Source organism: Pan paniscus, chromosome 16, assembly GCF_029289425.2.
Source record: "Pan paniscus chromosome 16, NHGRI_mPanPan1-v2.0_pri, whole genome shotgun sequence".
Taxonomy (NCBI): Eukaryota; Metazoa; Chordata; class Mammalia; order Primates; family Hominidae; genus Pan; species Pan paniscus.
Window position 1 is genome coordinate 72,878,000 of NC_073265.2, and position 16,301 is coordinate 72,894,300.

Here is a 16,301-nt window from a genome sequence, read left to right on the forward strand (position 1 = left end):
ATCCTCCACCTCCTAGATTCAAGCTATTATGCGGCCTCAGCCTCCAGAGTAGCTGGGATTACAGGTGCCCACCACCACGCCCAGCTAATTTTTGTATTTTTAGTAGAGATGGGGTTTCACTATGTTGGCCAGGCTGGTCTCGAACTCCTGACCTCAGCTGCCTTGGCCTCCCAGAGTGCTGGGATTACAGGCGTGAGCCACCACGCCTGGCTGTAAACACCATTTTGGAACAAAGGTTCTAGTTAATTGAGGTTTAACTTAATGGGAGTAATGCAATACAAAATACAAATACCTCATTGCTGATTTAAAGCAGTTCATAGGAACTGCAGTGATAACTGCCGCAGCCTTTTGTTTCTTGATCACTTCTTGTGGCCTCAGGTTTTTCTCCTGTTCTAATCAGGAGGTGGAGGTTGAAGAATGTGGGAGAATCCAATAAATAATCTTATTTACTGTTAAGAGTGTGACTATCATCTTACAGCTGTTTATTAATAACTACCCAAGTGACTACTATGTACTAGGCTCTGCAATGAGTACTTTACTACATTCTTACTTGTTTCTCACAGCATCAGTATGAGGGAAGTACCCATTTCACAGGCAAAGAAATTAAAAGGTCAGCTAGGCTGGGCATGGTGGCTCACACCTGTAATCCCAGCACTTTGAGAGGCTGAGACAGAAGGATCACTTGAGGCCAGGAGTTCAAGACCAGCCTGGGCAACATAGACCCTGTCTTTGAAAAATAAGAAAATTAGCTGGGTTGTGGTGGCACGTGCCTATAGTTGTAGCTGCTTGGGAGGTTGAGGGGAGGATTGCTTGAGCCCAGGGGTCCAAGATTACAGTGAGTTATGATTGCACCACTGTACTCCAGCCTGGGCGATAAAGCAAGATCCTGTCGGGGCAGGAAAAAAAAAGTTTATTGTGGTGGGAGGTGGAATTTAAACCCATTTACAGAGTTGAGAAAATATTTTGCTGGGTCCAAAAATAACATGTCACTATTCTCAAACTTTGCATTGAGACCCAGAAAGATACTTGACTAATCTATATTTACTGTAAAATATACTATTTTAAGAAAGTGTGATATTCCAGTATCTACCCAACAAATCGAGATTACTTGCATTATCAGAGTGTTGATAGTAGTAACTAGTTTTTTTAAAAATTATTTTTAACCTGGGAATAAACTTGTAAGACATTAAAGAGAGCAAGGTCTTCAATGTGATATGTGCAATGTGTTTAAAACATTGTCCCACTTTTTAGTGCTTCTTCAAACCACTTTCTACTTCCTGTTCTAGTCATCCAGATTCGAGACCTGGAATTGTCCCCCAATTAGAAAAAACACATCCTTCACAAGAAGGATGGTACCATCGCAATCCCAGCCCCAACAACCAGCCCCAGAGCTACACTGTGTATTCACATACACCTAGTTTATATGCTTTTAAAAATCCCTTTTCCTGTTTCTCCATTGCGAGTTTTTAAGTGGAACTCTATTTAAAACAAGATAAAATGAGGCCTGTAGTTGCGCAGCTACTGAGGAAGCTGAGGCAGGAGCATTGCTTGAATCCAAGAGCTTGAGACCAGCCTGAGCAACATGGCGAGATCCTGTCTCAATAAAATGTGAACCACCACAAACATTTACAAGGGGTTTCCTGCCATTTGAATCAGTCCCTGTGTTTTCCCTCACCATTAGGCAATATGTCTTCCCACTCTGCCTCTCTCTCCCTTCAAGAGGCAGGGATGTGGGCAGGAGCAACAAGTCAGGTGCACAGTTTGGTGGCACATGGGGCGGATGGCTTTTCTCCTCCCCACTGGTGCAATGAAGTCCTCATATCCCCTACTCCTGAGTCACGTGTGGGAAAGGCTGAATGGTTCACAGCAGAGCACCTCTTAGCTCTCCTCACCCATCTAGCCAGATGCCATCGTAACTCACCTTCACAGACGTCCCCTTTATTTCCATGACAACTGCCAAACCTCTAATTGAGGCTGACGTGACTTCACCCAAAGCAGATTCTACAAATGACTGCTATATAATGCTGGTTCAGCTTTTGTGCCTCAATTCTTAACTGATTTCAAAGAAGGGAAATATGGTTTTGGTTTAACACCTGCCTCACTTTCTTCTGCTCAAGCCTTTATACTGCATGGCCTCAGTGGCCATGTGGACAACCCAGCTACACCTAGGTTTCCAGTTTCTTCTTTACCTCCAGCAACCTTCACCATTCCTTATCATGGCCACACCATATACCCTATCATGATGTGGAATTGCTCTACATCTGAAATAGGAAATTCAGACATCCCACTCTCTGGCCACAACCTTTGGTGTTTCTTCCAGCTCTCACTCACATTCCAGTTACACCCGTTATTGAACCTAAGACTGCAGCCCCTTGTCCTCTCTGTTCTTTTCTTCTTTACTTCCTTCTTTACCCAGTTAGACTCTACTTTTGGTCTCCCTCAACCCCTCTCCACCTTTGGTCTTTAATAACTTTAACCATTTCATCAATAACCCTCAACCCACTTAAATATACCTGAATCAATCCAGTTGTCTGCCTTATCTTCAACTTCCTGACTGCTTTGGTAGTAGCACTGGGGCCAAAAAAAAAATTTAATTAAAAAAAAAACTTCTTAGCTGGTGAATCCAGGCATTTAAAGTAACGTAACTATAGGCCAGGCGCTAGCTCACGCCTGTAATCCTAGCACTTTGGGAGGCCGAAGTGGGTGGATTGCCTGAGCTCAGGAGTTCGAGACCAGCCTGGGCGAAATGGCGAAACGCCCGTCTCTACTAAAAATACAAAAAATGGGTGTGGTGGCGCGCGCCTGTAGTCCCAGCTACTCTGGAGGCTGAGGCAGGGAGAATTGCTTGAACCTAGGAGGCGGAGGTTGCAGTGAGCCGAGATCCCGCCACTGCACTCCAGCCTGGGCGACAGGCTCTTCCCATTCCCCTGTCTCAAAAATAAACAAAAATAAAATAATGTAACTATAGATTGGGATCATAGATGATTTCATGGTCTCCCTTAACTGTCTACAGCTGGGTGAGTTGCAATAGTCAGCCCTTTGCCATTCTCAAGAGTCCCAATATACCTTCAACACCTCCCCCGCCTTAGTTAATGAAAGAAATTCCACCTCCCATCACCAAACCTACAAACACAGCTACATGTCCACCTAAGCTTTCCCTTAGGAAGGAAGGAGTGTCTAAGGCCTCCTGTAGAGAACTCAATCTCTACTTGAGCTCAGATCCTACCTCTTCAGGAACCGTCCTCTGCTGTAACCTCTCTTCTCCTGGCTCTTTCCTACCAATCTTCAAATATGATAAAAATAAGTCTCTGAATGTCATGTGCCCCTCCAGATACCAATTGCTCCTTCACAGTGAAGTCACTGGATTATTCTCTACAATTATCTCCATTTCCTTCTCTCCACTAAAACTGCTGTAGCCCGGGTCACCAACACCACCCTGATTTCTAAATCTTGTGGCCACTTCTCAGTCGTTACATGTGACATGTTCTCTCCAGAGTGTTCATCACTGTTGATGTTCCCTCTTGAAGCGCCCTTCTTTAGCTGCCGTTACACCGTACTCCTACCTGGTCAGTGTCCTTTGGTGACTTCTCTACCTGCCCTTGCTGTTCTAACCTGGGCCCTCGTGCTCTTTACACACTCTCTCATCCATTTCCATAGCTTCAATTGCCATCTGCTTTCAGAAGATTCCAGAATCTCTATCACCAGCCTTGATTTCGCAAACTCCAGTCACATATATTCAGTTACCCCTTTAATATTTGTATTTGGATGTCCTGTGGGCATCTCAAACTCATTATGTCCAAAGCTGAACTCCTCACCTCGGCCTCCCAAACCTGTTCCTTGGGCCCCAAACCTGGGCATTTCCTTGACTCTTCCCCCTTATTCGCACATGCAGTCATTCCCAAGTTCTGATCATTTCAGTTCCTGAAGATCCTTGAAATGATCAGCGCTCCACCCTCCCTGCGGTTACTCTAGTTCAGGCCACTCTCTCCCATTTAGGGGGCGGATCTCCCTGTCTCTGGCTTTTCCTCTGTCGGCCACAGTGCAGCCGGTGTCTTTCTAAAACCCAACAAATTGGGCTGCTAATCCCTTGCTTGAAAGCCTTCAGTGACTCCATGATCTTGCCTCTGCTGATTTGTTTCATGTCTCGCCGTATCACATGTCGCAGTGTATTTCCTCTTCTTTTACATTGTGGGATCCGCTGCGCCTGGCACAAGGTAGGTGCGCCATCGATACGTGGAAGATTCACAAGGGCCAAGCCACCACGAGGCTCTATATCGACTTGATGGCCACAGGCAGTGCGTGGGACTCTGCATCTGCTGCTTGGCTGTGGGAGCGAGAAGACACCTGGCCCTGTGCACTCCTTGCCGCGCTCTCCAATTCTGAGAAGTGACAATACCTTTCTTTCCCCGATTAGGAAAGAACACCAGAGGTGACACACCTTCCTATCAGCTGAGCAGGGTGGGCCAAGACACGGTGAGGCCTCAGCTCCGCAGCTCCACTTCCTGGAGCTCGGCCCGTTCCAGAACAAAAGAGGCTCGCGCATGTTCTGCGGCCACGAGACTCGCTCCCGCCGGCCTTAAGGTGTCGCCCTCTGGCCAGAGCGGATGTGCCGGGCGCTGGGGCCGCTCCTGCCGGCTACCTGCGCAAGCGCAGAGGGCTCTTCCGGCGCCTTCCCAGGCGGGGATGCTGCGGCACCTCCGGGCAACACCTAATACTCGGGGCTCCGCTCGGCTTCTTCGCGCCGAGATGCCTAAGAAGGCTGGTGCGACGACCAAGGCCAGTAGCAGGTCCCGTGGCGGCAGAGGGGTGGGCCTCAGGGGTACTTGTTGAAGAGCGCGGGAGAAGCGGGGCCCGGGAGTGAGTGGAGGCACTGCCAGCGGCTTGCCGTCTCTCAGTTCCGGGGCTCAGGACAGCCGCCGCCACCCCCAGAGCTGCGGCTCCTGCTGCCGTCGCCCCGCCTCAGTAGGCTGCGCTGCCGTCCACCCGGTGACTTCTGAGCGCTGGGCCCGGCGGCAGCCGAGCTCTCCTTGGGCTGCGTGTGCTGACCTTTGGCCTCCTACCCGCACTCCCAGTCCAGCAATTCATGTTCCCGCAGCGGCATGACCTGCGCTTCCCCAGGAGGCTGTATTCTGCTTTCTCCTCCCTTGCTTTGGCTGATCGCACCCCTTCTGTCAAGAATACAGCACTCCCATTTCCACCATCTTTGTTTGGCCAACCCCAGTCCGTTTCTCAGACTCAGCTCAAGCACTGCCTCCTGCTGGCAGCATTCTCCAGTGCCCCAATGCTGATTTGCCTGTGGGGTAATGTTCTGTGCCTATCTCATCGGTGCACTTAGCACAGTGTATTATAATTTTGTATGTTCTTTCTCCCTCGCAGCAGTCCGAGCTCCTTGAGAGCAAGGACCATGTACCTTTTCATCTTTACATATCCATTGCCTACATATTTGTTGAACCAAAGTTCCTAGTACAGCCCCTGTCCCATAACAGGCCTTTAAATATCAAGCACTATTGTTTTTTCCTCCCTTTCCCGCAACATGCAGACATACACACTTTCACCAACATTTATTAGCTCCGACTGCATGAGATACAATGATGAATAATAAATAATCCCTGCCCCCAAGGAATTGGAAATACAAAGCAGAGGGAGGAACAAGCATTAAGGTTTAGAAGCCAGAGTTAGGTTTTCTTGCAAGGGAGGAAAAAACATTGTTGGGTTGATGGGAACCCTTCGTGGGAAAATTGAGTAGATCCTTGAAGGTTGTGGGAAAAGCGTTCTAGGTGGCCAGAAGTCCCTGGACACCACTGATGAGCCTAGTTTGTCTGTTAAGGGTGAAAGGGGGTAGTGGAAGAATCAAATTAAATGTGTGGGAAAATATTTTGTAACCTGTGAAGTTGTGTGGTTGTCATTTTAGGGTAAAAGCCAGAGCAAGGAACCAGAGAGACCACTTCCTCCCTTAGGTCCTGTGGCAGTTGATCCTAAAGGATGCGTCACCATAGCCATCCATGCAAAACCTGGCTCCAAACAAAATGCTGTAACAGGTATACCTGGATACTGGGGTGGGATTCAAGTGTGAATCAGGTGTCTCCTACAGCCCTCCTTTGCTTTGGTTAGCTGAAAGCTTATTCTATGACAGTTGATTTTTCACATCTGCAGTTAGAGGCTTCTCCATTTTAAAATTCTAGATTCTAATGTAAAGGTGTCTTAAAGTGAATATATCTTTAAATCATGCCAAGTTACACGAAAACCATTGTATATTTTCCTCTTTAAAAATACAGTATTTTAGAAAGGACAGTTATGGAAACTTGTGTGTAGTCTGGATTATTCTTAGTTTGTCCTGTTCCAAAACTGGGGACATTGGCCAGAGAAAGAAGAGACATTTTAGTGTAGTTTAATGATCACTGGCCTAAGGAGAGGGAGAAAACTTGAGATCTGAGACCCGTGATCAGTTCCTGTGCGAATTTGTTTTAAATCAAAACAGTATAAAACATTCATGGGTCCAGTTTTTTCATCTGTCAGATGAGATCGTTGGACTAAGTTAGAGGCTTTCAGGCTATTCTCTGGAGTGCTGGAGGTGCCTCAGGAATCAGCTTTGGGCAAGGAGGAGGCCAGGCAGACAGGGCTCCTGACTAGCTATGTTTACATTTGTTTTACATATTGGGATTCTGGAGAAAATTGGGGGAAGGGATTCTAAAGGAAAAAAAGTTCAAAAACCATTGCTCTAAATTCTTTTGAAGGTCTTTTTCACCTCTAAAGCTCTGTATTTCAAACCATTTTTAGATTTTGAAAGGAAAACCACAACATTGACGTGCTAGACCTGGTTTATGCTGATGACCAAGTTAACTTAGCCATACCCTCCTTGGCCAGCATTTTCTAAGTAGTGGGTGTGGACACTGTCTACGTTGGAGTATTATGTTTCATTAGATCTAAAATGGGAGGCTGGATGCCATGGCTCATTTGTAAAATGGAGATAATAATGGTACTAATATCTTCATAAAGTTATTATAAGGATTAAAGAAGTTAGTATTTGTAAAGCCTTTAACACATTTGTGTGTGCTTAAAATTGGTGTATAGTAAGTGCTCTGTAAATATTTGTTAAGTAAACATTATTAAATTTTAAAAACACTCAAGATATGTGTCACATAAGAGGTGAACCTAGTCCGGGGCTCTCATTTTCCTGTTGAGGAAACCCTGCACAACCTTGTACAATCTAGTAAGCTGCCCTGTCCATGCACTTCTTCAGTGACATTGATGAGGCTGAAGGCCATCTATGACTCCCTGCCTGGGGCTCTTCACATACCAAGGGCAATTTCCAGTTGCCTAAATCCAGGATATTCCCCAGGGCTCTGTAAGCCCATCTTGGTCAGCAAGATTGGGTCAATAACTTTTCTTCTCTGGATTTATTTCCTGTAATGGTAGGGCCATTTTTATCATGTTCATGTTCCTTAAGTGTGATTAGTTTAATCATTCATTTCTTCATTCAACAGTTTTTAATTGAAAATCTATGTGCCAGGCAAATGCAAAAACTCTTTTACAAAATGTCCTTGCTTCATGAAGAAAAAGAACTCCTTAAGGATAAAGTCCACGCTATTTTCATTCCAGATTTGACAGCAGAGGCTGTAAATGTAGCTATTGCAGCACCTCCATCAGAGGGAGAGGCTAATGCTGAGCTCTGTCGGTATCTTTCCAAGGTCCTAGAACTCAGGAAGAGTGATGTGGTTTTGGATAAGGTAGGTCTCGCTCTCTCTTTTTTTTTTTGAGACAAAATCTTGCTCTGTCGCCCAAGCTGGAGTGCAGTGGTGCAGTCTTGGCTCACTGCAACCTCCACCTCCTGGGTTCAAGCTATTCTCCTGCCTCAGCTTCCTGAGTAGCTGGGATTATAGGTGCATGCCACCATGCCTGGCTAATTTTTGTATTTTTAATAGAGACGGAGTTTCACCGTGTTGGTCAGGCTGGTCTTGAACTCCTGACCTCAAATGATCCACCTGCCTTCTCCTCCCGAAGCACTGGGATTAGAGGTATGAGCCAGCATGCCCGGAGGTCTCTCTCTTTTTAAACCTCTTTAATTATTTTCTTTTTTTTTTTTGAGACGGAGTCTCGCTCTGTTGTCCAGCCTGGAGTGCAGTGGTGCAATCTTGATGCACTGCTACCTCTCACTCCTGGATTCAAGCGATTCTCCTGCCTCAGCCTCCTGAGTAGTTGGGATTACAGGCACCCACCACCAGGCCCACCTAATTTTTGTATTTGTAGTAGAGACAGGGTTTCACCACATTGGACAGGCTGGTCTTGAACGCCTGACCTCAGGTGATTGACCCACCCCGGCCTCCCAAAGTGCTGGGATTACAGGCGTGAGCCACTGCGCCTGGCCTTATTTTATTTCTTTTTTGAGATGGAGTCTTGCTCTGTTGCCCAGGCTGGAATGCAGTGGCGTGATCTTGGCTCACTGCAACCTCTGCCTCCCGGGTTCAAGTGATTCTTCAGCCTCAGGCCTCCCAAGTAGCTGGGATTACAGGTGCCCACCACCACACCCAGCTAATTTTTGTATTTTTAGTAGAGACGGGGTTTCATCATGTTGGCCAGGCTGGTCTTGAACTCCTGACCTCAACTGATCTGCCCACCTCAGCCTCCCAAAGTGCTGGGATTACAAACGTGAACCACCATGCCCAGCCATGTTTGATTATTACATATTAATAATGATTCATAAAATACTGATTTTTCTTTGTCTTTTTCAAATAATTGGGAAACCAGTTGTTTATAACTTTTATATTTACTTAATTGCATAAATCTGTAAATTCTTCCTATTTAGTCTCCTTCATGCCTGCTGCCTTAATCCTTACTGAGACTATCCACACTGTGTGCTTATGCTTCTTCACTGCCGCCGTTGCCAGTGTTTTCTCCTTTCTGAATTCATTCCTGAACCTGCTGTCAGATTAATCTTGCTTAGCTCTCTCATCCTTTAAGTCATCACCACGCTAAACAATCTAAAGCAATTCCTATTGTTAGTCATCTCCATGAGGGACTCCGTCAAGTACTTTGTCCTTGCTTGCTAGGAGAAGCTCATTGGGAAGATAGAAGGTTCATATGATGTCATTAATATGGTTTTGCACTAGGGGTGGAGATCAAAATCACCTGGGAATGATTTCTAAATACAGATCCCTGGGTATCACTCCAGGCTTCTTGAAATAGAATCTGCAGGACGGGGGCCCAGCCATGTTTATATTTCTTAAAGCTCTGCTTGTTTTCCAGTGCTATACTATATAGCTCCTATCCAGGTTCCAGCTGGCATTCACAGTCATTGATTAACAGACTGCACCTAAAAATCCATTTGAATGCTCCCCACCTGTGGCAGGTCATTTCTGATTTTTGGCTAGTGCTCATGCGCTGACGTTTGCCTGAAAGATGTTCCTCATTCTTCTGCCTGTTCAAATTCCACTCATCTAAATAAACCCCTTCTCAAATTTTATCTTCTTTAAAGGCTGTGTTTGAAAACAAATCCTTTCTTTTTCTTTTGGGACGGTGTTTTCGCTCTTGTTGCTCAGGCTAGAGTGCGATGGCGCAATCTCGGCTCACTGCAACATCCGCCCTGCACCCCCCACCCTCCCCGGTTTAAATGATTCTCCTGCTTCAGCCTCCCGAGTAGCTGGGATTGGAGGCGCGCGCCAACACGTCTGGCTAATTTTTAGTAGAGACAGGGTTTTGCCACATTGGCCAGGCTGGTCTCGAACTCCTGACCTCAGGTGATCCACCCGCCTCAGCCTCCCAAAGTGCTAGGATTACAGGTGTGAGCCACCACACCTGGCCAACAAATCCTTTTTAAAGTTGTTTTAAGTGGTTGTGAAATCGTGGCACTTGGATATGTGGCTACTTTTTGTTTGGAATTTTCAGAAATGTTTAACAACATAGAGAATAGCAATTTGTTTATAATTATTTTACTACAAAGTTTATATAAAATTGCAATATTTATTTTGGTATTTTAAAGATGATTTTCATTTTTAACTTAATTGCTTGAGACTAGAATATCATTTTTTAGATTTTTTTTTTTTTTGAGATGGAGTCTTGCTCTGTTGCCCAGGCTGGAGTGTAGTGGCGCGATCTCAGCTCACTGCAGCCTCTGCCTCCTGGGTTCCAGCGATTTTCCTGCCTTAGTCTCCTGAGTAGCTGGGATTACAGGCACATGCCACCATGCCTGGCTAATTTTTTGTATTTTTAGTAGAGACGGGGTTTTACCATGTTGGTCAGGCTGGTCTTGAACTCCTGACCTCGTGATCCACCCACCTTGGCCTCCTAAAGTGCTGGGATTACAGGTGTAAGCCACCGCGCCCGGCCCATTTTTGAGATTTTAATGTCCAGCTTTTATTATAGAAATTGATATATGAAGGTAAAAACCCTGGAGAGTTGTTAGTACTAACAAATGTTTAGTAACAAATGGTAGTAAGGAAGAATCTAAGAGATAGTCTTTGGTTAGACCAGAAGTAACCAAGAGAAAGCCATCAGGAGAGCCCATTATACAACGGAGGTCTGCTATCTCTAATAGCATTAGAATGTGCTAAACAGTAAAGTATGTTTTTTCTCTTTTGGTCCAGGGTGGTAAATCTCGTGAAAAGGTGGTGAAGCTTTTGGCTTCTACAACTCCAGAAGAGATCTTGGAGAAATTAAAAAAGGAAGCCAAAAAAACATAAAAGCAAGAAATGAGGCCGGGCGCAGTGGCTCATGCCTGTAATCCCAGCACTTTGGGAGGCCGAGGTGGGCGGATCACCTGAGGTCAGGAGTTCGAGACCAGCCTGACCAACATGGTGAAACCCCATCTCTACGAAAAATACAAAATTAGCCGGATGTGATGGCGCATGCCTGTAATCCCAGTTACTCAGGAGGCTGAGGCAGGAGAATCACTTGAACCTGGGGGGGCGGAGGTTGCAGTAAGCCGAGATCGCGCCGTTGCACTCCAGCCTGGGCAACAAGAGTGAAACTCTCTCCCCCCGAAAAAAAAGAAATAAAAAATACATCCTTGAGAAACTTTTTTATTGCTAATGGTGAAGAGGCTGTTAAATAGAAAAATATACTACATGCACAGAAGAACATGGGGGACATATATATATGTATATATTCGAATAAGACTCCAAAAAGTAGAAATTTAAAAAGTGCTATACATTGCATCAGGTTCTAAAATCCCAAACCCCAAACAGCCTGGAACATGTTACTCTGATTTCATGGCGTTGTAAAATAACAGAGCTGGGAAGAATATTCAAGATGACCTGATTTAACACCTTTCATTCTGTTGGGGGGCCTTTGATTTCCTATATCCAGAAGTTGAGAGACTTACTCAAGATTGTACCATGCAAGCTGGCAACTAGAACCCAAATCCTTGGACTACTTGTTGAATGCAGTTTTTCTAGATTGTAAATTTAAAATCGTATCTCCACAACGGTTCTGGAATTCTGGGGATTGCCTTCTAATCCAGTTTACAAGTGACAGAAAACCTGTTATGCGGCTTTGTAGTCTTACCTTAGATTTTTAAATGCTTATTTAAATGTAAAAAAAAATTTTTTTACATCTTTTAAAGACTATATTTACCATTTTGTGGAAAAAGTAAAGAAAAATCATGACTTATAATTAAATGTGAATTATAATTTTTGTGAAGTCACCGAATTTTCTTCTTCCTCTAATAACTCAAATAATCAGCAAATTCAGTAGTTTTTATGAATCTCCAAAGATCCTTAAAAGAAGAAAGAGGACTTGGAAGCTATTTTTAGTATTTTAAAAGCTTGTCAGAAATTACATCTATATTAAAGTTTCAAAAGCTAATAATATATTTTTACATATTCAGGTCAAGTTATAGTAATTTATTAAAGAAAATAAAATTAATTTCCTTTGCTGATCAGGAGAGCTGATCTGCAGTTGTGCGCTTTGTCCAGCAAGTACACGAGAAAGATGTATTGATGGACCAAATCATTAAAAACAAAATCCACAAGGAAGAACAATAATAAAAATTCCTGATGGTAGCTGGGCTTGGTGGCTCACACCTGTAATCCCAGCGCTTTGGAAGGTTGAGGCAGGAGGAGCACTTGAGCCCAGGAGTTTGAGACCAGCCTGGGCAACGAAGTGAGACCCTGTATCTGTCTCTCTTTATAGATAGATAGATACATATACATAGATAGATTTTATACATAGATATATATATATTTAAATGTAAGATTATATATAAGACCTCATATATAAGAAGTCCAGGCCGGGTGTGGTGGCTCATGCCTGTAATCCCAGCACTTTGGGAGGTCGAGGCGGGTAGATCACCTGAGGTTAGGAGTTTGAGACCAGCCCGGCCAACATAGTAAAACCCCATCTCTACTAAAAATATAAAAACTAGCCAGGCATGGTGGTGGGTGCCTGTAATCTCAGCTACTTGGGAGGCTGAGGCAGGAGAATTGCTTGAACCCAGGAGACGGAAGTTGCAGTGAGCCCACACGGTGCCACTGCACTCCAGCCTTGGTGACAAGAGTGAGACTCCGTCTCAAAATGAAAGAAAAAATCCCAGACAGTGAAAGAGAAGCCACTCGTCTAGTACAACTCTTAACTTGTACCAAATAGGTATCAAGGGCAAGAAAAGGTGGCTTATGTGAGATCACAGTGCACATTAATGGCAGAGCTTGGTTTAAGCCCAGCTGCTTTGTCTTCTAAACTATGCCATATACTGCCTGCAAATGTGCTTCTGTTTTACATGGTCTTAAGAGCTTTTCCCACTCTTTCTCAAGACCATTTCCGTGTGTGCTGTAAAGCCGTTTTACTTGTGGATTTTACATGGATCACTGTTAGAATGTCATAAAATGATATCATAAAAGATCAACTTTCCTGGCCGGGCATGGTAGCTCACACCTGTAATCCCAGCACTTTGGGAGGCCAAGGCAGGTGGATCACCTGAGGTCGGGAATTCGAGGCCAGCCTGACCAACATGGAGAAACCCCATCTCTACTAAAAATACAAAAAATTAGCTGGGCGTGGTGGCACATGCCTGTAATTGCAGCTACTCGGGAGGCTGAGGTAGGAGAATCGCTTGAACCCGGGAGTTGGAGGTTGCGGTGAGCTGAGATCGTGCCATTGCACTCTAGCCTGGGCAACAGGAGCGAAACTCCATCTCAAAAAAAAAAAAAAAAAAAAAGGATCAACTTTCGGTCGGGCGTGTTGGCTTACGCCTGTAATTCCAGCACTTTGGGAGGCCGAGGCAGGCAGATCACGAGGTCAGGAGTTCAAGATCACCCTGGCCAACATGGTGAAACCCCGTCTCTACTAAAAATACAAAAGTTACCTGGGCATGGTGGCACATGCTTGTAATCCCAGCTACTCGGGAGGCTGAGGCAGGAGAATTGCTTGTGAACCGGGACCCTGGAGGCAGAGGTTGCAGTGAGCCAAGATCTCACAACTGCGAACTGCGCTCCAGCGTGGGCTGCAGAGGCAGACTCCGTCTCAAGAAAAAAAAAAAATCAGCTTTCTTTCCTTCCCCTGAATCTTCTGCAGTGCCAGTTTCATCCTCAGGCCCACTTGTTTCATGTAGACAAAAGGCCAACCAGGTTTCATATTCACGTATCAACCCCTGCAGTAGGAGAAAAGGCCACTCCTAGGAGCTCTGGTATTTTCCAGAAGCTTTCAGTCAGCCTTCCCTTGTATCAGCCCAAATCAAGTCACATGAAGTTTCTAAGCCAGCCCCTGTGATCAGGGAATGCCATTCTATAACACAAGTTCCCTAAAGCAGTAACTATAGAAGAAAGAATTACCCTAATTGTTTCAGGCCAATTAAGGCCCATCCTAGAGGTGGAAATGGGGTCAGCATACTCAGAAGCAAAGAAGTAGAGAGAGTTGGATACCTGAATAAAATTGGGAAAAGTTACAAAGAGAGGAATGGATGCTGGAGAGGAACCACCAGTTTCTACTACGATAACCTATTTACTTCATTTTAAACGGTGATATTTTAAACGTGGGAACATTTTGCCTAGTGAGTTTTTTTCTTTGAGAAACGTAGCAGTATCTTGTAACAAAGAAGATATGGGGACACTCTGTCATCAAAAACTACTTTGGGGCCGGGCATGGTGGCTCACACCTGTAATCCCAGCACTTTGGGAGGCCAAGGTGGGTGGATCACCTGAGGTCAGGAGTTCAAGACCAGCCTGGCCACCATGGTGAAACCCCACCTCTACTAAAAATTACAAAAATTAGCTGGGCGTGGTGGTACATGACTGTAATCTCAGCTACTTGGGAGGCTGAAGCAGGAGAATTGCTTGAACCCGGGAATCAGAAGCTGCAGTGAGCCGGGATCACACCACTGCACTCCAGCCTGGGTGACAGAGCAAGGCTCTGTCTCAATAACAACAACAAAAAAACAGAAACAAAACAAAACAAAACAAACTACTGTTGGAGGTAGGAACTGGCCCAGGGGCTGTATTCCCAGAACACGATTCCCTTTTCCCCACTGCAAACGAGATAGTCTACAGCAGCATCACAACTTAATTGTCTCACACAGGACTATTCCTACTGTTAAGAGATCACAGCTAAGGCTTGGGCACCTTGACCTGCTGTAGAAGCTCAGTTAATGTACTTTTCATCATCTGGGCCCTGGTCTTCCCCTGTAAATACTGAAGTAGACCCAGCGACCTAGTGCCCAAGACACAAAATATTCAGCCTTCGTAACATTTGTCTAATGACATGGTTCTAGCTTTGCTCACTTCCATTAATTTCAAGTGAGTACTGGCTAGGCAGTCTATAGTGACTTGATTACACTGTCTTGTCCTGTGCTGTCCTGAGAATCCTGGATTTGAAGCAGCCTATGAATAAGGTTTGAAAAATATTTATCCAACTATGCCGACATATGATGTTCTAGCACTGCATCTGTCATCTATCACCCCCACCTTAATAAATGATAATTACTTGTGCAAACATGATGTATTAATCACTTATTAACTTGGGTGCTTACTTGACAGACACTGCTAGGTGGTTTGCCTATGCTGTACTTCGACAGATCCTGGGAAAGAACAGCCTGGCTCATTATGCCCTGGAGGCAGGAGCAGAGATTTCAGACTTCTGATTTCTGTGAGCCATTCCACACTTTCCTCTCGGTTAGGGGAAGGACAGCAATAACCAGAGGATGAAGGTGGAACCTTTGCAGTGCACACCTAGGCCAGTGCAGTGGCTTATGCCTGTAATCCCAGCACTTTGGGAGGCTGAGGCGGGTGGATCGCTTGAAGTCAGGAGTTTAAGACCAGCCTGACCAATATGGCGAAACCCCGTTTCTACTAAAAATACAAATATTAGCTGGGCATGGCAATGCATGCCTGTAGTCCCAGCTACTTGGGAGGCTGAGGCCTGAGAATTGCTTGAACCCAGGAGGCAGAGGTTGCAGTGAGCCAAGATCATGCCACTGCATTCCAGCCTGGGCGACAGAGATTCCATCTTGAAAAATAAAGTTCCAAACACCTAAATGCTCAAACTTTAGGAGGCAGCTCTCTGGGCTGTGGGCTGTCAGCATCCCCCTCCTAGATTCCAGGGATTTGGTTACATAGTTCTTTAGCTGTAATGCAGAGTATAAATTTTAGAACCCACGTGGCCCCAAATTCAAATTGTTTTAATGCAACTAGTGACTAAAAACTTAGAATTTCAATTTACATCCAAGAGGTGGCACCATAACACAACAGCAAAAAGCCACACAAACTGAAACTCGGTTCCTTTTGTAGTGAACAGCACTATTAGGTAGTCTGCAGTGCCTGACTATGGGCTCACATGCTGTGATCCTTCTCGTTTTCTCAGAGCCATTCCTTAAGCTTAGTCCCCTTGTATCTTAAATTTAGCTCAGGTCGGAGTGTTGTTAACTTGGGGCCAGCTGGGTTCGTGAGAGTCTCAGCCCATTGCCATGGTGGAGTCAGCATGGTCTTGAGTTCCTTCCTTAACTCTGCAGGTTTCAGAAATCCACGTAGCCAGTGTTTCTGAAAATGGATCTAGGCTGGGCAATTGGCAAGGAGCTAATTTCTAATCAAGATGCCAGCTTATTAACTTGAGTGAAGAACACAACTGCCAAATAGACTGTATAGTGGGATCTGCTAGTGAGAACATTCTGTCCCTTTGGGAAATCTCTTTAAGAGAATCATCATTTGAAGGCTGCTTGGAGAGCCTGGAATCACAGCCAGGGAAATTAGGGGCCAGGGTAAGGGAGCTATGACCATCTATAGCTCCCATTTCTGCCGCAGGGATGGACCTATGGTATCAGCCAGCCACAGAAGGTCTTTTGGGACAACACTGGAGATAATGATCCTTCATAGTACAGGAAC

General features: G+C 45.1%; 1 protein-coding gene across 4 annotated transcripts in view; it reads left to right on the plus strand.

Moving 5' to 3' along the window:
• C16H15orf40 (chromosome 16 C15orf40 homolog) overlaps positions 1-16,301 on the plus strand; it is a 24,463-nt gene continuing 8,162 nt past the window's right edge. For 2 of the 4 annotated variants that reach the window (XM_057299922.2, XM_057299923.2), the window contains exons 1-3: positions 1-4,776; positions 5,912-6,038; positions 7,600-7,727. In XM_057299922.2, coding sequence (XP_057155905.1) covers positions 4,684-4,776; positions 5,912-6,038; positions 7,600-7,727 — 348 coding nt within the window. In that variant the 5' untranslated portion in view covers positions 1-4,683. Of the gene's footprint in view, positions 4,777-5,911; positions 6,039-7,599; positions 7,728-10,580; positions 11,639-16,301 lie in introns of those variants that run through there. The other 2 variants (XM_003815294.6, XM_057299924.2) reach the window with 2 other exon arrangements.